This window comes from Ambystoma mexicanum, chromosome 3p, assembly GCF_040938575.1.
Source record: "Ambystoma mexicanum isolate Mex_15411 chromosome 3p, UKY_AmexF1_1, whole genome shotgun sequence".
Taxonomy (NCBI): Eukaryota; Metazoa; Chordata; class Amphibia; order Caudata; family Ambystomatidae; genus Ambystoma; species Ambystoma mexicanum.
In genome coordinates this window covers 23,981,284-24,008,874 of record NC_090925.1, presented here as the reverse complement: position 1 = coordinate 24,008,874, position 27,591 = coordinate 23,981,284, and the positions used below count along the sequence as shown (strand labels likewise).

The following is a 27,591-nucleotide window of genomic DNA, read 5'->3' as shown; positions in this document are numbered from 1 at the left end:
GAATTGCCAAATAGCACCGCCCTGGCATTCGGGAAACACCAGCTCCCGACCCTGAAAGGAGCTCAGGACCGGGAGATCAGGCAAAGCTCCACTTCACCAGTACATAATGAGCCCACTTCAAGAACTTCCTTAGTAGTCTTACAGGTGGTCTTGAAGCCCTTCAACATGGAACCTACGTCAGTACAAGCACTGGTAGACTGTGGAGCAATGGGTTATTTCTTAGACAGTGATTGGGCAGAACGCAATAAAATTCCCAGACCAGAATACAAACTGTGAAAGGAGTGGTGGGAGACCCTTGTCCACTGGACCCATCACTTTGAAAAACAAACTGCTCACTCTATTGATCAATCATCATAGAGAAGAGATCAGTTTTGATATTATCAAGCCAGCTCATTATGCGGTGGTTCTTGGCATGCATGGCTACAGAAACATAACCCTTTCATCAACTTGGCAGCAGGAACACTTTGTCTTGGTTCTAAGTATTGTATGAATCATAGTCTGCAACATGAACTTGAACTGGATACTTCTGTCGCAATTGAGGATAAACAGGTGGTCTCTATCACATGTGAAACAAGTACCCACTGAATATCAGGACTTTGCTTAAGTCTTTTTGGAAAGGAACCGCCACTCCATCGCCCAGAAGACTGTGCCATTGAGACCCTACCGAACACCATAATACCCTTTGGAAGGATATTTATTCTTTCTACGCCTGAGAAGATTGCTCTCCGGAAATATCTTGACTCCAACCTAAAGAACCGACTAATCCGCCCTTCGAAGTCCCCGCTGGTGCATCTCTTTTGTTCCCCAAAATGGGGTCCACTGAATTACAATCTGCCTTGACTATCAGGGCTTGAACCAGGTAACAAGGAAAGACAAATATCCCTTGCCATTAATTGCAGACATCCTAGAGGTCCTACAAGGAGCAGTTCTATTTACCAAACTGGATTTACGTGGGGCGTATCACCTCATTCGTGTTAGATCAGGCGACGAGTGGAAAACAGCCTTTCATACACCGTTAGGTCTCTTCCAATATCTCGTGATGCCATTCGGCCTGATGAATGCACCCTCAAGTTTCCAATGGTTTATGGACCAGATTATTTCAGACACCAACACGTCATAGTTTACCTGGAAGATATTCTGCTCTATTCCCAGAAGCCGGAAGATCATCAACAGCACATCAGTAGCATTTTACAACGACTACGTGATAATCACCTTCTGGCCACACCAGAAAAGTGTGAATTCCAGTGTACCTCCATTCACTATTTGGGCTTTGTTATCAGCCCATCAGGGATTGCTATGGACCATAGAAAGACTGCTGCTATCATCACACGGCCTGAGCCCACTTCAGTAAAACAGATTCAGTCACTCCTCGGCTTAGCGAATTTCACAGAAAATTCATCTCTAATTTTTCAGCCATTGTATTACCCATCACTTATCTGCTCAAGAAAAATGTCCCTTATAATTGGACTCAAACAAGATTCAGCGTTTCAACTTCTTAAGAAGCTATTCACGGAAGCTCCCATCCTGTGTCTGTCAGCCAGATACTTCTAGACCCTTCATAGTGTAAAGCGATGCGTCAGAAGCAGTCATAGGGGCGGTCTTGAAACAGGCTCAAAAAGATCAAAAGGAACATCCTGTAGGGTATCTGTCTAGAACCCTGTCTGACTGTGAACATCATTATTCCGTATTAGGTCCAACCTGTGAAGGCAGTGACAGGTGGAGCGGAGATGTTTCAGGGCCTGTTCTGGGGAACTGGCCCTGATCAGCCAATCGTCTAGGTAGGGGTAGACGTGAATCCCCCCTCTCCTGAGACTTGCTGCCACAACTGCCATTAGCTTGCTGAAAAACCCTCAGGGTGGAGATCAGCCCAAATGGCAGACCTTGAAACTGATGAGAACCGCCAACGGTGAATCTCAGGTACTGCCTTTGCTTGTGATGGATTGGCACATGAAAGTAAGCATCCTGGAGGTCCAATGATACCATCCAATCCTGAGGCTGGAGGGCCAGAACGATCTGAGAAAGAGTTACCATCTTGAACTTGTCCTTCCTGAGGAGCTTGTTCAAGTCTCTTAAGTCCAAGATGGGTCTCAATCCTCCGTCCTTCTTTGGAATTAGAAAATATGGGGAGTACCAACCCTTGATCCTCTCCGCTTCAGACTCTGGTTCTATAGCACCTTTCGCTAGCAAGGTTAAAATCTCCTGTATAATGAGGGGATCTGAAATATTCAAAGAGTTGTTCACCGGTGGATGTCTGAGGTTTTTGCAGGAAAGGTAGGCAGTAACCTTGGGCAACTGTTCCCAATGCCCAAGCATCTGAAGTAATAGCCTGCCATTCTGCTGTGACAACCTGCCTCCGACTGCAGTCTTGTGTACAAAGACCTCAGAGAGGTTTTGGAGCGGCTGACGCAGTGGCTGAAGGTAAGGCAGCCGCTGCTGTTGCGGTTTTAGTACCTCTCCCCTGTCCACCACGGGGGAATCGTTTATGTCCTCTTTGAGCAATAGCGCCTATACACAATGTGTTTCAAAGCACTTCAAGGCAAGGGAGGGAACAAGGGAAAATACAATGACATTCTTACAGGCCATGAACAGTAAGGATGTGAAATTAACTATCATACTCGGCCTGACAACATTTCAGATAGTGCAAGACCTAAGACATAGATATGGAAGGGAGGGGCGAGTGGGAAGGAAATGGAAACAGACAGGCGACTACCGTACCAGGGCTGACGACATTTCTGGTAGAGCCGGAGAAAACAAAAGATGAGGGAGAGGGGTGCAGAAAGGGAGGAGAGGAACAAAACAAGTGACTATCATACTAGGCATGACGACATTTCAGATAGTGAATGAGGGGACGGGGTGGGGAGGAAAAAAACAATAATGGGAGGGTGGAGGAAACAGACGAGGTTGCTATCATATTAGGTCCAGGGACAATTCAGATAGAGTAAGTGCATAGAAGAAAAGGGGAGGAGATAGGAAAAGGGTGTGCTGGGCTTGCTAAGCGGTGAAAAAGAGCGGCAGGCAGGAAGGCACCAGGTGGGCGGGGTTTAGGCCAGGTGACCTAGATCCACCTGAACCTGCTCCCCATCTGCAAAGGAAAAGAGGCTGGAGGGCTCCTTAAGTAGGAAAAAGAGCGGCAAGCAGGAAGGCACTAGGTGGGTGGGGCTTGCTAAGTGGTGAAAAAGAGCGGCAGGCAGGACGGCACCAAGTGGCCGGGGCTTAGGCCAGGTGACCTAGATCCACTTGCACCTACTTTCCTCTGCCTCATCCGAATGCGGAATAATAGAAAAAGGACCTTGCCCTCCAGGGCGTACCTGTGGGGCGATTTGGAGTTTGTCTTATTGCGGTTCCAAGGGATTTTGCTGCTGCCTTGGAAGTTTGCAGTTTCTCCAAATTCTCATCAGCTTTATTTCCAAATAAATGCGTGCCGTCAAAGTGCATGTTGAGAAGCCTGGATTGTACGTCTGGGGCAAATCCTGACTTTCGCAACCAAGCAAATCTTCTAATCACTTTACTAGCTGCCATGGCTCTGCTGATGCGGTCAACAGAGTCGAGACCAGTCTGGAGGGATTCGCACATAGCGCCTTTCCCATCCTTGACAATGTTAAGGAAACCGTCTCGCTCCTCCCTCTCGGGATATGGTCAGCCACCATAGAAATGCACTCCCAAAGGGTGTGTGCAAATCTTGCTAGCGTGCACGCAGCATTGGTAGATTTTAAAGCCATGCTGCCGGCTGAGAAAACCTTCTCGGCCATGGCGTCATAACGTTCATCATCTCTATCCTGCGGTATAATATGATAGGCATTTTGTCTACCTGAGGATGTGGCTGCTTGCACTACCAGGCTTTCTGGTGTAGGGTGCTTGGAGAGGTACAAAGGGTCAGAACTAGAGGCTCTGTATTTGGCTGTTAGTTTTTTATTTACAGCTGTTATAACCTCTGGTATTTCCCAATTAGAAGCCACTCTCCTTTGCAAGGTCTGATTGAAAGGGACAATTGGGTCCTCCTGTGGCCCTTTGTCTAATATCTGTGACATCGTCCTGTTAAAAAACAGGCATGTGTCTCAACCCTTGACATTAGCTGTCTTTATGTTATCTCTGCATGGTCTCCAGGGTCTGCCTTTCCAAAATCAACCTCAGGAGAGGTGTCAATAGCACTAGCCTCATGAAGACATTCTTGTAAATTCTTCATGCGAGAATCCTCTGATATAAGTTCCTCAGGCACTGATGGTATCCCATACCGCAGCTTCATAAATTGAAGAGAGGGATTTAAAGAAGTCTGATCGTGGTAGAAGAGTATACGTTTTTTCAATTGAAGTAGGGATTATGGTAGTCATCACAGGAGCCGAAAACGTTGAAATTGTTAACGTCAATGGCATCGACAAATGCGTTGAAGGCTTTGACGGTAGCGTTGATGGTTTCGATGATTGTGCCGATGGGATCGACACATGTGGCGCTGAGGAGGTCGACACTCGAGACGTCAATGGCTTCTCCATCGGTATAGGCGACGATGGCGTCGATGATGCACTTTTTAATCCTGTAATAGAGGTTTCTTTCGATGTCGATGACGTTTGTTTTTTAGTCTTTGAGGAGAATTTTTCTCGACTCGAGGGATGAGATCACTCTCGAGGAGACTTGGTTGGCCGGGTCCGAAGACGCACAGGTTTTGTGCTTCCGAGGTCTTTCGACTGGAGAATCGTCTTTAGGTGTTGTCGAGTGGGGAAAAGCGCGTTCTTCAAAACCATTAGCATACAGAGTCTAAACTGTTCCCACTGTGCCGGTGTACTAGATTTGGAAGGACAAACAACCCGTTCTGGTGAACTGGACAACGAGTAGGATGGCAACCTCTGGCGCCTCTTTTTTCCATGCCTCGAAGTCGACGAGTGGTGTAAACCACTTCTCGAACAGGAATGCTTGGAGCTCTTTCGACAAGAAGTTGATCTTGACTCGTCCTATTTTGTTTAGATGGAGTAGTAGGGGATTTTTTAGGCTTACCTGCCGCAAGCTTCCCTCTACGCTCTCTCAATGCTTTGGCTGCCACAGATAGGCAGTCCCAGCACTCCGAACACGGATGATTCGACCCCAAACACAACAGGCAGATCCTGTGCGGGTCTCTGAAGTGCGGAAAAACAGAACTGAGGCCAACGGCGCTGCGCGTGCTACGTATACCTGCGGTATATCGACGCACAGCAGCCCCTGCTTAATTTTTATTTTCTGAGGCAGCAAAGCTGGGGTATTGGACATATCAAAGGTAAGGAATACGTGGGAGGACACAATCCATTCAAAATTCAGTTTTAAAGTGAAAGTGAAACTTTTTTCTTTTACCAAGGATTCCCAGACTGATGACAGGGGATATTCATGAGCATGTAAATCCATGCCAGACCCCATGCTGTGGAATAATAAACTTACTGAAAAGTTGCTTATCAGGAAAATAGGCCTATCTAAAGCTAACATTTCTGGCAGCTAAGAAATAAAACAGGAACTGCAATTGGAGACAGGAAAGCACAATTCTCAGAAATATGTGAACAAATTGTATGTTTTTGAAAAAGACAATTGCATGAGCAAACAAGAAAAAACTGAATGAAAACTTAGTGCTAACACATCAGAGAAAGTCAGCTTTGGATAAAAAAAAAACAAAAAAACTCCAAAAATTCAGATGTTTAATTGTTGTATGTAATATAATTACACATTTAATTCCTGTACAGGGTGCAATGCAAGAAGTTTGAAGGGTTCCAGTGTTGTTTATTTTCTCCACTTCCCCTTTCCCCTCAGGCTGACCTGTAACGGACAGTGAATACCGTCTGTGCGTGCAGAGCGGTCAGAGAAGGACGGTGCTGTTCAAAAGCTCCCACTGAAGACGAGAAAATGTGGACTATGACAGGGATTTCAGGGAAAATTAAACAGGAGAGATTCCCAATCTTCCTGGCTTGTTTCTACCCTCCTCCCCGCCCCCCACACCATGAGATCCTCACACAGTACACCACCCCCAGGGTGGGAATCAGGAAGCGTCTGCCTTTCCCTGGCCACATGAGCAGCACCCCAGGGAGGAATCACTACTGATACACCACATTACCTAGACGTCACTGAAGAAATTAAAAATGGACTAAAACATGAAACTAAAACTTGTAGCTGTAAAAATTATAAACTTCTGCTCTTGTATGTAAGTGGTGAAGTTGGTTTTGCAAACACATTTGTAATTAAAATAATCAGGACATTTCTGCAAGAGTTAACAGATAACCTTTCAGCTGTTTTAACAGCTCCCAAAAGTCTATCTGCCGACCACATAGGACGTGTAACTTTACACAGACTACGTCTCCTCCCAGTAGAACATGAACATAAATTAGAATACTACAAACTGTCACCAGAAGCTGCTACTGAAGTACGCAGAATTCACCAACAAATGAAAGTCCTCCTAGTTGATGAAGTAAGCCTGGTTTCCAAACTCATGCTCGCTCTAATTCATCTCAGAATGCAAGAAGTCCTAAAAACAGACTATAAGGAACTGTTTAGGAGCAATACACTTTATTGTTTTCGGAGACCTCCTACAGTTAAGACCAGTGAAAGGGCAACTCATATTCAAAACATTAGGACACGAAGAATGCTGTCATACACTCGGCAGCATTGGCAATGTAAATCTCTGGAAGTATTTTGTCTACAGAAAACCAACTAACATTTTAAAAAGCATTAGAACTGGTCTGCTTACTAAAAATACAAAATCCACCTTAAAAACTAGAGTAATACAAGAGCTGTATAGACAAAACACATCTGCCCCTGATGTCATGGAACAATTAACTCAGCCAAATCTAAAATCCATGTGCTTAATGGCAACGCTTGCAAGCTGTAGCAAATTCAATGATACAATGTTGAAAAAAGAAATGCAACCCATACTGAATATCAGCTCCACAGACAAACTAGAAGTGCATGGCACAACACTCTGTATGTGTCAACAAGTAACAGCACAACAAAATAGCTTAGAAAAAGTTTTCTCCAACATAGCTGGATTGAAAAACCTTTAAATCTGTGTCTAAACTGCAGAGTAATTCTAATACATAACCTTGGCGTAGAACAAGGTTTATTCAATGGAGCAATTAGTACAGTTGTTGGCTTCCAAACATATCCACACGACAACATTCAGTTTGTCAACATCTTGCAGAAGTTAAAAGAATACGCTGCACAATAGCAGGTTTCCTTCTTTTCAAAGACATGTATAACTGCAGAGAACAATTCCTTCTGTCTCTTGCATCTGTCTCTTGCATATGATGCCACTATTCACAAGTGGCAAGGTCTAACTCTAGAACACACACTAACCAACATTAGCGCCAGTCTTCAAAGAAGGTCTGAGTTACGTAGCACTTCACGTCTCTGTACACTTGATCGTCTATTCCTAGCTAACTTTGATGCAAACAAAATCAACGCAACATTCCTTGCATCCTAGAATACAACAGGCTAGGTGCACTGCCCATTCCAACCTAGTTCTGTAGTCTTTACCTAAAAATAAAAAAAAACTTTAATAAGAGAACTGATAAAACCAGAAGCTATACCAGATCCTGCTAAAATCCCACTGAAAAAACAAACAACATCTACAGATCCCTCCAATTATACAAGCAGGAATCTCTCTAGTCCTAAAACAACTACACGTCCATCAAAAGACACAGAGACAAATGTCTCTCGTCCAAAAACAACTACAGACCTATCAAAAGATACAGAGACAAAACTCTGTTCCATTTAAATTCCGCAACACAACTGGAGTAAATTGCTATGCAAATGTAGCAATCAATCGTCTCTTCCAATTGCCTCCAATTCTTCAGAACATTTTCTTAAACGGCTCAGACCAGTTATGTTTTCAAATGCTTCTCCATTATACAACTGCCACAAATAATACTGACAGCACCAACAGTGTCTCAGGTATAAAGCAATAATTGGACTACTGTGCAGGAATGGTAAACTTCACCATAAACACACAGGAAGATCCACAAGAATGCCTAATGTACTTATTACAAGTATTACAAACAAAAAACATCCCTATAAATGAAATCGCCCACATTTCATACACGTGAAACATACATGCACTCTCTGCAACCCTGTTTCACAAGAGCACATCCCTAATGAACAATTTGTGTATGTATCCATACCAAACTGTGAATCCATTCTATTTCAACAGCTTCTACAGAATGCAATCATGGCATATTATGCTCTTTTTGCAATTCAGACAATCACTCCAGCATACAAATAGATTCACATGGCCAATATATGATACTAATGCTTTTAAGGTATAGCGCAGATGGTACCAAAAATAACTGCAAGCTCACTAGCTTTACACACAGTCACGTATCTCTTGGTAAGAAAACCTTCACATCAGTAGGCATAATATACCACTTCGGACCACAATACTGCATATGTAAAAAAAAAAAAGTTGTTGGTTTGATTGTAACATTTCCATTACTCAGAAATATAGGTTACCAGCAAATCTAACAAATGCCTACCTAATATTCTTGCAACCCAAAGTTACTCGATAAAGTACGGTTTAATAGAGTTAGAATGCGCCAATAGGTATCTAACTACATTAAACATAGCCTTCATTACAATACACTTCAAACATGCCATCACACTTATACTTACATAATACATCCATAGTACTACAGTAGTACTTTTAAAATCCAATACAGTTAGAATATGCCAACAGGTATCTAACTACTTTAAACATAGCCTTCATTACAATACACCCATACTAGAGCAATAGTACTTTTAAAATCCAGTACAGTTAAGACTACGCCAATGGCTATTGTCAGGATGGAAAAAGGCCTCACTTGCCCTATACTAAAGTGGGATTTCCTTACCTAAAGAAAACTAAGGGAACAGTTCAGCTGAAGAATCTGTCTGTGTCCAAAACATACTTTTCTTCACAACTAAATCTGTACAATGTGTGGGGATGTCAGCAAACAAAAAGAAAACAGTGTTAAACACAACGTTCTGAGCTTCTTCCAGCTCGCAGCTTCCTTTCAGCTCCATACCCAAATGTAAAACAGTTCCACAAAAAGTCTCAAAATTACCTTCCTTGGACTTAGTCTAAATCAGTACCCAGGGTTCCCTTTCCCAAGCGAAGACTCGGGGTTCCCTGCCCCAAGATTTAAGTAACGCAGTTCACACAAGTGGAAATCAATACTCCTTGTCATTTTTAAAGTTCCCCTGTAAATCAAGCTTCAGCACCTTTTGTTTGAATGTTCCTTAAAGTCACTTTCAATTTAGAACTTAACATGCTGTGGTTTGTAAAAAACAATAGTTTGTTGGGATGTGAGGTTCTTTTCCCTTTCTTGGTTCCAAATATCTTAATTCTGATGGTCAACAAGGTTTTGATTCAGTTCGGTATTCAATAATCATGAGTTTGGCTTATGGTTAATTTGCACTTTCATCTGTTGTCCAATAAGCGTTTGTTTTACTTTAATTGAATTGCCCAGTGTTTGGAGACCTTCGAAATACACAAAAAGTACAAAGTATTCTCAGCAGATCACACAGCCTTCAGTTTGTAGTGTCAGGGCTCCAGCTCCTGCCCTTCAGACACTCCTGTGTTTGTCTTCTCACACAGGGGGACAAGCACATTAAGCAACAAGGAAAGGGGCAGCCTTCTCATATGGCTACCCCCACTGTGTTCAGCCATCTCCAGGGAGTGTCAACTCCCACACCATGCTTCCAGGGACCGCCTCTCTCTATATTTCCCAGCGTCTGCTTGCACCGGCTTCCTTGCTGCTTCTCCAGTCACTGTCTTTTATACTGGGCAGATCTCTTTTTATACACTTGCAGCCCCTTGATAGGCTGCAGGTGTGAATGCTCAATTAGCCCCGCCTGACCACAATAAAAGGGACTTGAATGACATTCACAGATCATAGTACGCATCTTCCTCATCCCAGTAAAAGGGGATTGTCTTCATTGCTCTTAGTTGCGTCTTCTTCGTCCCAGTACTGTCAAGTGTCAATTGTGGAGAAATTAGGTGAACTGGCTTCTAACAGCCTATGATACTTGGGGAGGGGTTGGGTTGGTTGTAAATAGGAAAAGGGGGAAACCATGTCTCGCTCAAAGGTACCCCACTTCTATTCCCCACGGACCCTCCACCCAGGTGATCCTCCCTTGCTTCTCCGCAAGAGAAATACCAAAAATAACATTAATGTTCAACATAAACCTAATTACTGTATATCCTCATCACCCGGGTTGGATCCCCCTTCCCCAGATTCAAAGCAGGATTTTCAATCACAAGTTCAAACAAGAAAGTTCAGTTTTGTAACCAAGTTCTCATTATAAAGTTCTTCCTGCTGAAAAAGTCTTTCATGTGGATTTTAGCCAACAGCTCAATTAAAGAAGTATTTATCTCTCCATTCATAGCAAAGAGTTCAACACAACTTTGTCTTAAGAAACAAACCACTTTCACAATTCTTCTGTATATGATTCCACAACACTCTTCGCTTGTAGCAAAGAGTTCCACAAATCCTTTTCTTCTTAAGAAACAAGACACTTTCACAATTCTTCTGTATCAACAACAAAGTTTTGTCAGGATAATTCCACAACAGTTCAAGAAACACTTTAGTGGTCTTGCCGCTTCTTCTTCTTTTCTACCTTCAACCACAACACAGTAATTCGTTCATTTCTTCCTGGTACACTAACCTGCCAGGACCATCACTAAAAAGTCCCTATCATGGTATACTCGCCTACCAGGACAAAAAGCTCCTAACACTACTACAAGTACTTCTGTGGTGAGATTTACTTCAAACAGTTTGGGAAAGTCTGACTTTCAACAACATCAAAATGTACTACTTCTTCTGGGAAGACATGATACACATGGTGCTGTTTGTTCCACTTGTATAATTACCACATGTAATGCAGGTTATGCTCCTCTCCTTCTCAATGTTTTCTATAAGGAGGGCTTCTCTCCTGCCAGCCTTGTAATCCCACTTTTACATCAACCAAATGCTGACAATGTCTCTTTATTATACTTGCTCTTCTTTGGCTTAGACAATGGGCCTCATTTCAACCTGCCAGTCCGGGACCGTGCAAAATCTGTGACGGCGGTAAAAACGTTTCCGTGTCCGCAAGGTTGCGGAAAAACCGTCCGATTAGACGCTGTCGGTCGCGCACACCACACGGACTCGGAAACGTTGTTACCGCCGTCAAGGAAAACCCCACGGAAATGGAAATAACGCAGCCACACGTGGCGCAAAACCTGTGTCCGCCTCTGCCGCCACGGACACGGAACCGGAAATACCATGATCGCCAAAACAGGAAACAGAGAGGCGGCCATCATATAAAAGCACAATCCATTGCCATCCAGAGCCAGCACAAGCACAATCCTAACTCTGAGAAGCCAAAAGGGACCACCTGCATGTCTGCCAGGATTCCTGCTCAGAGGCAGCGCAAACAGGGCTTCAGCGAGGCGGAGCTAACCGTCTTGGTGGAGCACATTGTGGACAATGCGGAGATGCTGTTCAGCGCCGACCAACGGCGTGCCACACAGCAGCGGAGGAAGGAGGTGTGGGCCGAAGCTGCACGCAAGTGCACCACTGTGGGCGTGACAGTGAGGAGCGTGAATGACTGCCACAAGCGGTGGGACGAACTGAGGCTGAGGGTACGCAACCTCATTTCCACGCACCGCCAACGCAGCAGTGGGGCAGGCGGAGGACCCCCTTCCCCACTGAGGCTGCAAGCATGGGAGGAGCGTTGCAGCAGCGTCCTCCACCTAGAGGGAATCCATGGGATCGGGGAGGCTGAGGCAGGAGTGAGCCCACCTGCAGATGCCGGTAAGTGCCCAAACATGAATGCCACACGTAAATATGCAGTTGTGAGTACTGGGCCAAAGGACCCATTAACAACCCTCTCCCCCCCCCCAGGCAGTGCATGTGTGGGCCAAAGGACCCATTAACAACCCCCCCGCCCCCAGGCAGTGCATGTGTGGGCCAAAGGACCCATTAACAACCCCCCCCCCCCAGGCAGTGCATGTGTGGGCCAAAGGACCCATCATGATCCGTATGGCAACCAATATCACAGAATGCATACACCAGCAATCAGATGCATGTGACTAACACTATTCAATGTACAATCTTAATGACACATGTGATGCACCCATCTGCCACCACAACAACACTAATTGCATGCCCTTTGTGTCCCCACAGCCGTTTCAAGTGACAGTGATACAGCACAACAGGCCAGCCAATCTGCACCGGCAAGTACACAAGCCACCGCCACCACACAGGAGGATGCTGCCGGCAGTTCTGCACCTCTGGCCACATTACCAGCCACTACAGATGTGCCGCCCACCACCACCACCGACATCCCCACCGTCTCCACACTGCCTGAGTCTAGACCGGTGCCACGGGAACCTATCATGGCCACCCAACACAACACCGAAGGCAGCAGCACTGCAGAGGGGGCGGCCTGCAGTGATAACAGTGCCCCGCAAGAGCACTCGAAAACGGGGCCACAGGTGGAGATGCCCTCATTGGAAGACCTGGGCTCCTTCCATGAGCTGGAGTTCAGCCCCACATCACTGGGGAGTCCCATGAGGTCGCCCACCCCATCCATGGCCGAACTGAATGCCCGCATGCTGCAGCGGATGGAGGACCAGCAGGGTACCCTCACCCAGCTGGTGGAGAGGCAGCTAGAGGAATCCAGGCTGCAGAGGGAGAGCTACAGCGCCTCAGTGCGTCGCCTGTCGAGGTCCATCGGACGCTTTGCGAGCACTATAGTAACCCTTACACGCCATGTGCGGGAGGGCAACGACCACACCTCCAGGCTTGTAGAGGCCATGTTGGTTGGCCAACAGGCAAATCTGGCACGGATGCCCTCAATCTCAGATTCTGCGCAATCAAACACAACCACACCATCCAGCTCCACTACTGCCAGTCCAAGGAGGCGCTCGAGTAGTTTAACGGGTCCCTCGGGCAAGGTTGCACAGGCACAGAAGCGCACACGGAAGTGATGGCCTGTGTGTGGGGCAGTGCAGGACAAATGTGGACTACAAGGGTGTGAGAGGGGTGGGCACGTTTGGGTGGTGGGGTAGGTAGTTTTGGGGGTTTGAACAATGGGGCCTGGGTGGGCACGTTTGGGTGGTGGGGTAGGTAGTTTTGGGGGTTTGAACAATGGGGTCTGGGTGGGGGTGGGCACGTTTGGGTGGTGGGTGGCCCCGGGTGTACAGCTTCCCTAACCAATGCACCTCATTCCCTGTTATTACATCAATACATCATCATTTCGAATCAAGACATACATGTGTGGACATTGATCATTTATTTTGCAGTGCAACTATTAATTCATTGTCGTCACCATGTTCGTGCATTTCTGTGAATGTGCTGTGACTCAAAAGTAAATGCGAATCAGGGCATCCCGTGCTCTCTGGCCATCATGTGGACCCCCAGGGGGAGGCGGTGCCATCCCATCCCCATCTCCATCACCATCCCCATACCCATCCTCCTCATCTGCGTCTGGTGGCTTTGGGATGTTCCTGCGCAGGCATATATTGTGCAGCATGGCACATACGAGCGTGATTTTACCCGTCTTCACTGGGCTGTACAGCAGTGATCCGTCAGATCTGCTCAGACAGCGGAAACGGGCCTTCAGCAGTCCAAATGTCCTCTCAATCATTCCCCGTGTGCGGATATGTGCCCTATTGTATGCCTCTTCATGCCTGTTCCTTGGTCTCCCATACAGGTGTCATCATCCATGGCGTGAGTGCATATCCCGCATCACCTACATGGGATGTAGATGGGGGAATATGTCAGTGTTTGTGGCATCATGTCCTCATCTGCTGCTGTGCATTCTTGTATCATCATTCATTCAAGCATATGTACCATGCAGTGTATGGAAGTATGTTTTGGGCATCACGATGTATGTCGCTAACTGGATATGGGCCTACACATTAACTTGCATGTTTACTGTGCCCTGCGGGTGACATTTGATTGTGTGCATGTCACGGTGCAGTGCTGTCCACACATGGCAGAGTGACTCCACTGTACGGAAGTAGTAAATACACGTCGTCTCATTTACACACCTCTCGTGCCTTTTGAGGCAGTGTTTCAATTGAGGGTGGGTGTCTGCAGTGGCACAAGGTTCATGGGACAGTGACGGGATTGGCTGTGCCAGCGTGTGCACGGGCACATTGTGGTGCCCTGTCATGTCTTCCTTCATGATGTTTGACATCCGCTGTGTATTTGGTAGATGGAAGGGTGGTGATGCATGTGCGGTCACAGCGGCACACTCACAATGCTCATTGGCCTGGACACACACACACACCACTTCGACAGGGTTGTAGCATCGTCAGCTGTACTCACCCAATAGCCATGTGCTTTGTCCGGCATAGCGTTCCATGTACCGTGGCAACGTGGAATTCCGCGGTATCATGGAGTCATGTGATGAGCCTGGGAAACGTGCGCAGCAGTGTGTAATCAGTTGCATGGCATCAGAAACCATCTGGACATTCAAAGAGTGATACTGTTTCCTATTGCGGAACACCGCCTCAATTGCACGTGGTACTGTCAGCTCAACGTGGGTGCAGTCAACTGCGCCTATGCAATTTGGCATGCCTGCTATGGCATGGAAGGCCAACTTGGTGGCAATGACCTCGGGGAGGGTGCGGGGTAGGGCTCTGTGTTCCGACACATGGCACAACAGGGCATCCAGTACCTGTACCAGGATTTTGGAGAAACAGTGTTGTGATATGCCGTGCAGCTCACCAACCGTGTGTTGATAGGTGCCAGTGCCAAGGAAATGCAGTACTGAGACAACCTTCAAGAGGGGGGGGGTGGCGGTGGGGGTGTCAATTAGGCTGCTGATGTTGTCCTCAATCATGGCGGTGATGTGCAGGATTGTTGCACGGTCCAGACGGTATAGTGTGTGGATCTGTCCTGGGGTGAGGATCCAGGGTGAGGCCCTGATGCGTGGTATTGCTGGCTGGCGGCGGGGTCGGGCTGGCTGGGCAATGGGGTTTGCCATAGCTGCAGGGTTGGCTGGTTGCCGCCTGCGCCTCCTCCGCCTACGCCTCCTCCTCTGCGCCATTACTGCCACCATGTGCAGTGCTGCCTGTTGGTTGAGTAGGCCCAGTCCCAGTGCTACTAGACCTGCTGCCTGCATGGTTCTGTGTTGTGTTGGGTGTGGCCCTTTTGTAGGCTCCCAGCGGCCTGCTAGGTCCAGCTGGGCTGATTTGGTGCACCTGTGCCCTGATTCAGTTCAGCAGGCAATGTATAACGCCATGTTCGCGGTGGCGGCGGTTCCGCTACCGTGATCATGGTATTTACGCCATTTTTTTGCCGGTATTTCCGTGTCTGCGCTAGTTGTGATGCTCACGGTGTTTCGTGTTGACGGTAACGGAGGGGTTTCCGTGCAGACGGATTTAACGGGACCCCTATTTCCGCGGTGGCGGTTGAGGGTGGTGCTATTACCGGGGCCGCGGGTCATGATTGGACGGACATGAAAACGGTGCCGGTATGGTTTTACCAGCAGTGTTAATTATGGACCGGAGTACTTGTAATGAGGCCCAATGTTTGTTGAAGTCTTTTCAACTATTGCCCCTTCCTCAATCTGGCAATAAGGTTTATAATTGACTTGCTTCAGTATTGCCCTGTTGGTTTTGGCAATGACATTGGTCTTTATAGTAATAATTATAACCTTTCCTGTCTTGTCTGTTCACATAGTTCTTATTATGCCAATTCAACTTCTTTTTATTAGGTTGTATTCAAAACCATTATTAGTGGCCATCGGACGATTAAAGTGTGTGCCAGGGTTACCCGTGAATGGTGAAATCACCGGTTTCTGCATACACGTCCGCTCAATGCTCCAGATAGGATTTTTAGAATTTCCTCCTTCACAAGAGAATAAAAAGTGTCTGACAAATATTCAATTTGTGCGAAAAAAATCAAACTTCGAAAACGTAAGTGACAAAAACAGCTGTATTTCAAAGTGGTTCTAAATAATGTATTGCAACTGCGGAAAACATTTTCCCCACAAAAGAACCTTGTAGATGCATACTACCCAGCTTCATGATACTTGGGCACAAACTCTATTAAGAGTTACAACAGATGTCAGCTAGTTACATCGGGTGATTCATAAATCAAGTCCCTCACTCTACCAGCATCACTTCTCTGCTTCTCGAGCCTACTGTTGATGCCTGGCACTAACTGCTTGACAGCCACTCCATGTTTTTTCTCCATCTCTCCTTCCCTTTGCTACTTTGTTTCCCCTGTCTATCACTTTCTGATACTCTGCCTCTCACCCTTAAGTGTTGCAATGCCACATTTTGCGGTTTGTTTCTCTGTCAAAATGCCTCTCCCATCTCTACATTCTTTTGTTGCTTTCTCCCTCTTATATCTCGCTGTATCGGTTGATATCACTCCTCTTCCTCTCTCATGTCATTACTCTGGCTATGTCTGTTTTTAAATTTTCTCACTTATAGTTGCTACTCCTTTTGATTATCTTTCTTGCACTGTCTCTTATGTTATTGGCCTGCCCTCCTCTAGTCTTGATTTTCTATATCCATCTCTCCCCACCTGTTGTTGATCTGTGTTTTATTTTACTGTCTCCAAAGAACAATTTACTTACCAACTGGTAATGTTCTTTCGACTGGATGTTCCTCCAACGTATTACTCATCTTTGATCGTCATGTCCAGCCTCAGCTGCTTCGGAAAACATTCGGCAGAGGGCATCCTACATCAATGGTGTCGAGTCGATGTCCCTCGAAGGTCTCGGTCAAGTGTGATGTCATTGGGTGGTATAAGTAGAATGTACGGCACCTTTTGGCCTCAGTTCTGTTTTTCCCCACCTTTTCGTGTTCGATGTTAGCACAGGCAGGCAGTAGTCAGCTTTGCAAGAACGAAAGCTGTAACAGCATGGGAAATTCTACAGAGGTGTAGGATGGGAGGGCGATGAATAATACGTTGGAGGAACATCCAGTAGAAAGAACTTTACCAGTTGTTAAGTAACTTGTTCTTCGAATGGATTGTGTCCTCCAACGTATTCGTCATATTTGATCGACTCCCAAAGCAGTATGTAGGATTGGAAGAGAGTGGAGAATTTAGAATTGTTAATATCTTATAAGACAGAATAAAGCGCCACCTTACCAAAAGCAATGTCATGAGCGCGGGAAGAATCCAAGCAATAATACTTGGTGAACGTATGCAACGATGACCATGTTGCAGCATCACAAATGGACCGAATGGGTACTCCCCTTTGCAGGGCTGTGGTAGAATGAGCCCGCAAACCTGTACATTCTGAAATACCAAGGATGATCCACCTTGATGAGGCCTGTTTAGTAACAGCCTGTCCTAATTTTTTCGTCCAGTGTATCCAATAAAGAGCTGATCGTCCACTCTCTATTTGGACAACCTAGACATATAAAAGCTTAGAGGTCTTCTAGAGTCCAATCTATGGAGCATCTCCTCCTCTTTACAGGGATGTGGCGTCGGATGAAAAGCCGGCAGAACAATTTGTTGTCTTAAATGGAAATCCAATACAATTTTAGGTAGGAAGCAGGGTTTTACCCTCAACACAACCCTGTCCTCGTGGAATACGGTATAGGGTGGCCTGGAAGAGAGTGCCTGTAACTCGCTCACTCTACGTGCAGATGTTAGTGAAACCAACAATATGGTTTTAAAGGTTAATAACCTCAATGGACATGTGTGCAAAGGTTCAAATGGGGCACACATTAGAAATTTCAGAACAAGGTTAAGGTCCCAAACTGGAACCTGAAAAGTAGAAGTCGGGAACACGTTTGTGAGCCCTTTTAGAAAGTAGAAATTGAACTATCAAAGGAATTTTGAAGTAGGAGCATTCCTCCGAAGAGCGTTTGAATTTGGAAAGCGCTGCCAGGTAACCTTTAATGGTCCCAATCTTTGTGTTGTGTGCTAATGATAAGAGAAAAGAAAGCACATCCGGAGTTCAACATAGAAAAAGATCAACATTGTTTTCCCTGCACCAGTCGCAAAATGTATTCCAGCGGCAACAGTACAGAGATTTTGTTGCTGGCCTTCTTGCCGACAGCAACACCTCCATCACATCATGCGGGAGGTCCCACTCCTTGTATCTCAACCTTTCAGAAACCACGCGTGATGGTTGAGACAGTTGACCTCTGGATGGAGAATCTGTCCCTCCCTTTGCGAGAGAAGATTCTCTCTTTGTGGAAGACGTATCGGAGGACAGAGTGACATATTCAGACGGTCCGGGTACCACATCTTCCTGGCACAATCTGGGGCTTCCGAACCATCTCAACCTCCTGATTACTTGAGGAATGACAGGGATCGGTGGAAACGCGTATAGCAGTGGGAAATCCCAATCCACCACGAACGCGTCTTCTAGAGCTACTCTCGGAGGAAATTCCCTTGAGCAGTACCTTTCGCACTTCCGGTTGGTTCCGGTTGCAAACAGATCTACTTGAGGGGTTCCCCAAAGGGCAAAGATCTCTTGAAGGACTTCCTGAGCTAGTTCCCACTCGTGGGATGCTGTTCTCTGCCTGCTCAGAGTGTCTGCCGTAGTGTTCTTCTCTCCGGCCAAGTGACAGGCCGATATGGAGATTCCTTCTTAAATTGCCCAGTACAGAGCTGCATTGCCTCTCTGCACAGTGGTACTGACCCTACACCTCCCCTCTTGTTGAGATAATGCATGGCCACTGTGTTGTCCGTCATTATCAGCGCTAGTCTGATTGCCCTCAGCTCCAAAAGGTTGATGTGTAGTTTGAACTCCGATGGAGACCAACGACCGCTGACCGTCAGACTGTTGGGCATGGGCTCCCCACCCCCTGAGTGAGGCGTCCGTCACTACTGAAATCTCCGGCCATGGTGTTAAAAGGGTTCTCCCTTCAGAATATAGTCCTCGCAGTCCCACCATAGAAGATCCTGTGAAACCCTGTATGGAATCTGAAGTCGGTTCGACATATTTCCTGAGAATTGGGACCATTGAGTTCTTAGAGCCCATGGAAGGTATCTCATCCTCAGGCGGGCCTCTGGCACCAGAAAACTGCAGGATGCCATGAGGCCGAGCAACCTCAAGAAATCAAAGGCCGAAAGATTCTGGGCACTCTGAAATTTGGTAACCATCTGAAGAATGTCTTGAGCCCTCACCTTGGGTGGGGAGCTCTTTCCCAAGGATGTGTCTAGCACAGCTCCGATGTACTAAAGCGGTTGAGAAGGTGTCATTTGTGACTTCTTGAAATTGAGGGAGAAGCCCAGTCTGTGAAGTGAGTGGCAGGTGACAGATGATCCAGGGCTTGTTCGGGAGAATGTGCAATGATCAGCCAATCGTCCAGGTAGGGGTAGATATGAATGTCCCCCTCTCCTGAGATGCGCTGCCACCACCATCATGAGTTTGGTGACTCAAAACTGTTATTGCGAGCTGCCAACAGCGAACCTCAGGTATTTTCTGTGCTTGAGATAGATTAGTACATGAAAATAAGCATCTCGAAGATCCAATTACACCAACCAATCCTGTAACAGGGGGGCCTGAAGGATCTGAGAAAGTGTGACCATCTTGAATTTGTCCTTTCTGAGGAACTTGTTCAAGTATCTCAAATCCAAGATGGGTATCATTCCTCCGTATTTTTTGGGGATCGAAAAATAAAGGGTATACCAACCCTCGTTCCTCTCCGCTACAGGTACTGGTCCTATAGCACCTTTCTCTATCAGGGTTAATATTTCCTGCACAAGGAGCGGATCTGGAATCCTCAGAGTTTTTCCCTGGTGGATTTGTGTGAGGCTGCGTTATGACAAGAGGCAGTAACCTTGGGCTATTGTCTCCAGAGCCCAAGCATCTGAAGTAATGGCTCGAAATTTTAGAGATGCTGAGATAGTCTGCCCCCCACTTGTGACTTGTGACGCAAGCTCTCAAAGTTTTTTTGAAGAGGTTGCTGCAGCTGCTGATAGCAAGGTAGCTGGAGCTGGATTGGCACCTTTTCCTCGTCCACCTCAAGGACTTTCGCTGGCCTCTTTGACGGCCATTCCTTTCGCTTTTCCAAATGAGGAATAGTAATGAAAGGATCGCCCCCTCCATGGCTGTCCTGCTGGATGAAAAGGCTGAGGTTGCCTAACAGCGGCCCCTAAAGATTTGGCAGCCGCCTTTGAGGTCTGCAACCTCTCAAGGCTCTCGTCAGCCTTGCTGCCAAAAAGGTGAGACCCGTCAAATGGTACGTTGTGAAGACAAGCTTGCACGTCCGGTGCAAAGCCTGACTTCCGCAACCACGAAAATCAGTGTCTACAATTTTGCTTTACAGCCATTTTACAATATTCAAGTTAGCATTCATCCCCACTATCAATGTCTATCAAGATATTACTGCAGCCAAAATCATGAGGATACACCATTGTAGCCACTTGCAGTATGCACAATTCTGGTAGGATTATAAATGCTATATACACTTCAATATCTTTCCACCATATTACAAGACTAGCAACAACAGGAAAGCTTTTTGCAGCAGATTTACAGAAAAACCTGACAAAATGGGCAGAGACAAATAACATCATCGACCCGCGCCAAACAGGGTTCACAAAGCGAACAGGAACTGATCTAAACCTATTTATCATATCAATGCTAAAAACCAACGCAATAGAGTTAAAAAAAGAACTACATTTGGCTTTCATTGATCTAAGCCAAGCATTTGATACTGTAAACAGAAGAAAGCTATGGGAAAAGTTAAAATCCTGGTCGTGTCCAGCGGAATTACTGAACCCAATAAGGGCGTTACATCAAAATACGACCACCCAAATCAGAGTGAACGACCGAGGGGATTTGACGGCCAACATCAGAATCAACAAGGGTGTGAAGCAAGGATGTCCGCTTGCAGCAACATTGTTCAAACTGTTTATAGCCGACATTCCAGAAATAACATCATGTACAAGACATTTCAGTCCGAAAATAAACAACCAGGAAGTGGCGATAATATGCTATGCAGACGACATAGTAATATTAGATGAAACCAGAATCGGGCTGCAACGACTCATAAATAACCTACAAACCTACATGCAAAAAAATGACCTGACGATCAACGTGGGAAAATCAAAGATTCTGACTATAAATGGCAAGAACAACGCCATAATGAAAAAATTTAACTGGCATATAGCAGGAGAACCTCTTGAACAAATACAGACGATAAAATACTTAGGTGTCAGACTCAACGCCTCTACAGTGTAAAAGAGCTGGGAAGAAACTCTGCTTGTAAAAGTCAGAAATCTAAGCGCACAAGGAAGGGTCCTAGATGGTAAATATGGAAAATTTTCATTGGCACCGGTAAGAATGTTCTATGTTCAAAAAGTCCTGCCCTCCTTAGCATATGGGAGTGAAGCTGGTTTGAATCTATCATATAAAATATGGTCGAAACTGGAAAGTGGATTTTGGAAACCAGTATTGAAGCTTCCAAGGTGCACTCCGATAGTGGCAATAAGAGCGGAACTGGGGCTCGAGTCACTTGAAGCCATAATGAAATGGAAATCATTATGCCTGTTGAGAAAAATCTGTGAAACCAGTCCGGCTGAGAGCTATAAACTACTGGCAACCAAAGGATTAGATAAAAGTTCATCTTACCTCAACCATTGGAAAAGAATGGTCGCAGGCTCTAACAAAAATGGACTCATCTAAAGAAGAACTGGTCTCAAACCCCAACAAAGTAAAAGAAAAACTCATGAGACAGGACTGGATTGCAACAAGAGAGGCTAAAATGAAGCTAACGAACATAAAAAACATGGCCGTCGAACATAGAAAAAGAAACGTGCTTCCAGAGTATCTAGTAAAATTTCCATCATACACACATAGAGCAACACTACTAAAAATCCGTTTGGGAGTTTACCCAACTAACGAATATAAAAACAGAACTGGAGGAAGAGGCATTAATGAAGGGCGCTGTAGATTCTTTCAAAAAGAACGGCAACTAGAGACACCGATACATCTCATGATGAACTGCACTGCCGTTTCAAAGGACAGAAAGCGATTACTATCAAGGTATATGTCAAAAATAACCCAATGCAACGACGAGGAACGATGGGACTACTTTATTCAAGGACACAATCCCAGATTCTCATGTGCGGGTGTAAACTTTTTGGATAAAATCCTCAAAGAAAAAGACGACGAACTAGCCGAGGAAAACACGCAAACATCTGGACACATCAAGTGAATAAACAAACATATACCTTAGGAGGCGATGGAATTAAAGATAGTCACGACGAAATAAAAGGAAAAGAAATGAATTGAAATGAAACGGAAAGTGTGATAAAAGTTTAAATGTAAACTAAAAAAAAACACACTTTAAAAAAAAAAAAAAAATTACAAGACTGTATACTCACCCTAGAGTAGCTATAATTACTAGAACATATTACTGTGGCAAAAGCCAGTGTCCACATTTTTGGGTGCATGGCAGGATTAAACCATATCATAAATATGCACATTACACCTTCAAAAACATGAATTATCCCCTTTGCTTTTACTATTGTCCGCCACAACTATACAACTATACAACCATGCTAGCCATTGCCACAACTACACAACCATGTCCCCAAAAACATACACATTAACCACTATCACAACTACACTCTTCAACCATGTTATAACCTCACTACGCACACAACTATTCACTTTAGCTATTGTGTAACCACTTTACACACTTCAGCAACAACAAATATATTTTGATTCCAAACACAAACATATTACTCACACTCGGTTCTTGCATAAAGTATGTTTAAATCTACCAATACACAGAACCCCTCCAAGTCCTGATGATGTCCGCTGACACATGTCCATGTCCACAGCACAGAATATAGAACAGTAAAATTGACCGCAAACTTGTGGCACCCACACGGCCGTTTTCACCTAATAAAATTGTCTCCAACTGAACTTTGTTTCCATTCCCCCACCTTTCCCACACACTCTTTCATCCATAAAATAATCCCAAATGCAATTTCCACAACTTTTTTTACCTCTGAGTGATGAATGTCCTCAGGTCAGTTGGTAGTGGAAGGTGACGGATATCATTCCTCCCACCATCAAAGATGAGTGGGCAGTGCACAGGAGGAAGGTATGTCACAGGAGGCACAAAGTACCCATCAGTGGGTGGGCCCCAGCCACTAAGCATAAGTAATGTAGGAGGAACTGTGAAAGAGCCCTGCAGTATGATGATCAGTGTCTGACTACAGATGCAGTACGTCAAACAAAAGGAAAAATAAGTTAAGCACACAAGGTGTAGCTGCTGTGTGGTGATCCTATCCCATCCTTGTATAGAAAATGACAGGCAGGTGGAATAATTGTTTTGTATGTCCAATGCTGCTGTGCAACATGCTCAATGTGTCACCTACCTAGAGGTGACTTCTCATAAGTATGAGGCAAATTGTATAAGACATAGGAGTAGCAAATTGCTGCAATAAGCCAGTCAAGGCTGCAGTAAGCCGCTACATGGGCGTGGGATGTCATTTTAGTAACAAAGTTACAATATCTATTAAAATGGAATGGTATAACTGAACTTACAGAAGCTTTTTCAACGGTTGTGAAGGCCCCAGTAGATTCCACCACATAATTCACACCAGCTTCTCCCCAAGGGATTTTAGTGGGGTCCCGCCTGTGAGGTAAGAAGGTGGGGAGGAATAACAGTTAACTTTGAGAACTACAACTAAATTAGAATGACTCATGGGTGCACCACTCTACTTAAGGTCCCACAACTCCAACATCTGTGGTTCTCACTTACTCTTGGAAGACGCTGATGGGATTCCCATTGATGAACAGTTTGCCGTTCTCGGATTTGACAGTTCCCTGAAAACGTTTATGTGTGGAGTCATACTTGAACATGTAAACCTGCCAGGTAAGGGGTACAAAGAAGTCTCATTACTGCTGATTTTTTCGAATAGTCAAAGTTCTAAAGAAGGTAGTCCATACACCACATTTCAACCTTTTAAACAAATTCTGTATACTATAGCTAAGAAAATGTGTGATGGAGCAAGTTTGGACCACAAATCCTATCAAATGTAATTCTACTAATGATGTGACTATTTTAGAAGCAAACATCCTCAATTTTTTAATGTCTTAGAAATGTCAACCGCTAGTAGCAGTCAGTCCAGTAATAGTTTGTATTTGTATTTATTAAACAATATGAATGGCATTTCCAGTCCTCTGGCTTGTAATTGTTTTTTGTCAAAAGGACGTTACAACACAGGCAATTGTTCATGTTGCACACTAATAATACATGTAAATCACTAAGGTTCCTGGACTTGGGAAATTCCCCAGGATTTCCCCAGGAGGTCATGTGTTGGTAGATGAAGGTGGCTTGTTTCAGTAACACAAACCATCCTCCAATTATCTATGCCCGATTACCCATACTCTGCTCTTTCCCCACTGGGCACTTGCCATGTAATCCAGGTCAATGAAGGGATCGTTGATTGCTACAATCTTCACTTTTCCTGAGTCAAAGGCAACACGAGTAACAAGGCGGCCAATACGCCCAAATCTGAAGGAAAAACAGGGAAATCAGAGTGGTAAAGAAGGACACAAATAAGTCAGAGGGGCCATCTCAGCAAAGAGTTGCTACAGTGAACATAAAGAATTGTACATCTCTTCAAAATTTCTACAAATTGAGAAGTTACTTACTTGTAAACCTACTGCCCAATCTTGTGTATTTTTGCTGAATTAATAAACACTGAATGTATGCACCTATAGGATTTCTGATAGATAGAAAACTCAATTTTTAAATACCATCAAATAATGTGATAACAATACATACATTGGCTGAAAAAGAAATCTTTAACAGGAACGAACAAGTTACTTACCAACTGGTAAGGTTCTTTCGACTGGATGTTACTCCAACGCATTCCTCATCTTAGATATATTCGTCCAGCTTTAGCTGCTTAGGAAATTTTTTCTCGGCAGAGGGTGCCGTGCATTGAGTCAAAGTCTCGCGAAGGCCTCCGTCGAGGGTGAGGTCATCGGGTATACAAGTAGCACGCACGGAGCCCGTTGGCCTCAGTTCTGTTTTTCCCCTCTTGCTCTGCTGTATAGATAGTGTAGGTAGCCAGGTGTAAGCCTTGCGAGAGTTGAAGTGGTAATAACAACGGAAAATCTACAAAGGGGTAGGATGGGAGGGCGATGAGGAATACGTTGGAGGAACATCCAGTCGAAAGAACGTTACCAGTTGGTAAGTAACTTGTTCTTCAAATGGATTGTGTCCTCCAACGTATTCCTCATTTTAGATAGACTCCCAAAGCAGTGTAAAAGTTATTTGGAGGAAGGACTAGATTTTTAATAATATATAGCTGAATACAGCATTGCTTTACCAAAAGCAAGCTCTTTAGAGTGGGAAGCACCCAGATTATAGAATTTAGAAAAAGTGTGCAGTGAAGACCAAGTCGCTGCTTCACAAATAGATTTTATGGGAACACCTCTTTGAAGGGCTGTCGAAGAGGCTATACCTCTGGCTGAATAGGCCCTCAAGCCTTCTGGCGGATCTTTGCCTGCCAATCTGTAGCATTTTGAAATGCAAAGCACAATCCAACGTGATAGGGTTTGTTTTGACACCGATTGACCCAACTTCCTTCCGGTGTAGCCAATGAAAAGTTGATTATCCACACTAAGCTTGGAGAGTCTAGAAATGTAAAAGCTTAGAGCTCTTCTCGGGTCCAGCCTGTGCAATATTTCCTCCTCCTTGCTGGGATGAGGTGGAGGATAGAACACGGGCAGAATGATATTCTGATTTAAATGGAAATCAGACACAATTTAATGTAAGAACGAGGGTTTAACCCTCAATACAACTCTTGTGGAACACAGTATAGGGTGGCCCAGAAGACAGTGCCTGCAACTCGCTCACTCTTCGTGCAGATGTTAAAGCAACCAAGAAAACGGTTTCCAACGTTAGTAATCTTAAATGGCATGTATGCAACGGTTCAAAAGGGGCACACATCAAAAGCTTTAGAACCAGATTAAGGTCCCAAACTGGGACTTAGAAAGAAGACGGAGCAAACACATTGGTGAGTCCCTTTCAAAGGAATTTTAAAATAGGAACATTCTTCTGAAGAGTGCTTGAAGCTGGAAAGCGCTGCAAGATAACCTTTAATGGTCCCAACATTGAGACCTCTATGTGCCAATGATAAGAGGAAGGATAATACTTCTGGAATAGGACACAGAAAAGGTTCAACATTATTTTTCCCTGCACCAGTTGCAAAACTTCTTCCAGCGGCAACAGTACAAAGATTTTGTTGCTGGCCTTCTCGCCGAAAGCAACACCTCCATGACATCATCCAGAAGGGTCCCAATCCTTGTATCTCAGCCTTTCAGATACCAAGCATGAAGGTTGAGAGTCCTGACCTCTGGATGGAGAACGTAGCCCTCCTTTTGTGAGAGAAGGTCCTCTCTCTGAAGAAGATGTAACAGAGGGCAGATGTACATATCTAGAAGGTCCGGGTACCACGTTCTACTGGCCCAATCAGGGATCATGTGGTTTTTGAACTTTCTTTGCCTCCTGATGACTTGAGGAATGACGGGGATCGGAGGGAACGCGTATATCAGTGGGAAGTTCCACTCCACCACGAACGGGTCCCCTAGGGCTCCTCTCGGGGGAATTCCCTTGAGCAATACCTTTCGCACTTCCGGTTGATTCCAGTCGCAAACAAGTCTACTTGAGGGGTTCCCCAAAGGGTGAAGATCTCCTGAAGGACTTCCTGAGCCAGTTCCCACTCGTGGGACACAGTACTCTGCCTGCAGGAAGGCAGTAACCATGCGCTATTATTTCTAGAGCCCAAACATCTGAAGTAATGGCTTTCCATTCTTGCAGATGCTGTGACAGCCTGTCTCCTACAGGTATCCTGTGATGCAAGTCCTCAAAGTGGTTTTGTGGCGGTTGTTGCAGCTGCTGATGGCAAAGAGGCTGCAGCTGGGGCTGGCTTAGCAAGTTTACCTCGTCCACCACAAGTGGTTTTTCTCTGGCCTCTTTGACTGGCCATTCCTCTCGCCTTTCCATGTGAGGAGTAATAACGATAGGATCGTCCCCTCCAAGATTGTCCTGATGCTTGAAAAAGGCTGAGGTTGCCTAATAGCAGCTCCTAAAGATTTGGCTGCTGCTTTTGAGGTCTGCAACATCTCAAGGCTCTTGTCAGCGTTGTTTCCGAAAAGGTGAGACCCGTCCAAAGGCATGTTCAAAAGACGGTTTTGCACGTCTGGTGCGAAACCCAACTTTCGCAACCACGCAAATCTGTGTATGACTGTGCTAGAGGCCATGGACCTGCTCACGCTATCTGCAGTGTCCAATCCAGACTTAAGGGATTCCAGCATGGCTTCCTTTCCATCTCTAACGATGGCTAGGAATCCTTCCCTTTCTTCCCCTTCTGGTATGTGCTCCACCGCCATTGCAATGCACTCCCACAGAGTGTACGGAAATGTTGCCAAGGCACATGTGGAGTTGGCCGACTTTAATGCCATACTCCCAGCTGAAAATACCTTGCATGCCCAACTATCCACACGCCTGTCGTCCCTATCCGGAAGGATGGAAGGGTACGCCAGCTTATTAGAAGCTGTGGCTGCCTGGACCACCAGACTCTCAGAAGTAAGGTGTTTGGACAGATAGCCAGGGTCGCTACTGGAATGGCGGTATTTTGTATTTGTATTTATTTTATTTGTATAGCGCAA

General features: G+C 45.4%; 1 protein-coding gene across 4 annotated transcripts in view; it reads right to left on the bottom strand.

The window, feature by feature from the left end:
• LOC138579460 (glyceraldehyde-3-phosphate dehydrogenase-like) overlaps positions 1-27,591 on the bottom strand; it is a 1,247,463-nt gene that overhangs the window by 562,675 nt on the left and 657,197 nt on the right. For all 4 annotated transcript variants that reach the window (XM_069649792.1, XM_069649794.1, XM_069649793.1 and 1 more), the window contains 3 exons: positions 24,325-24,424; positions 23,669-23,775; positions 23,452-23,542 (listed from right to left, as the gene is read on the bottom strand). In XM_069649792.1, the coding sequence (XP_069505893.1) occupies positions 23,452-23,542; positions 23,669-23,775; positions 24,325-24,424 (298 nt within the window). The remainder of the gene's footprint in view (positions 1-23,451; positions 23,543-23,668; positions 23,776-24,324; positions 24,425-27,591) is intronic.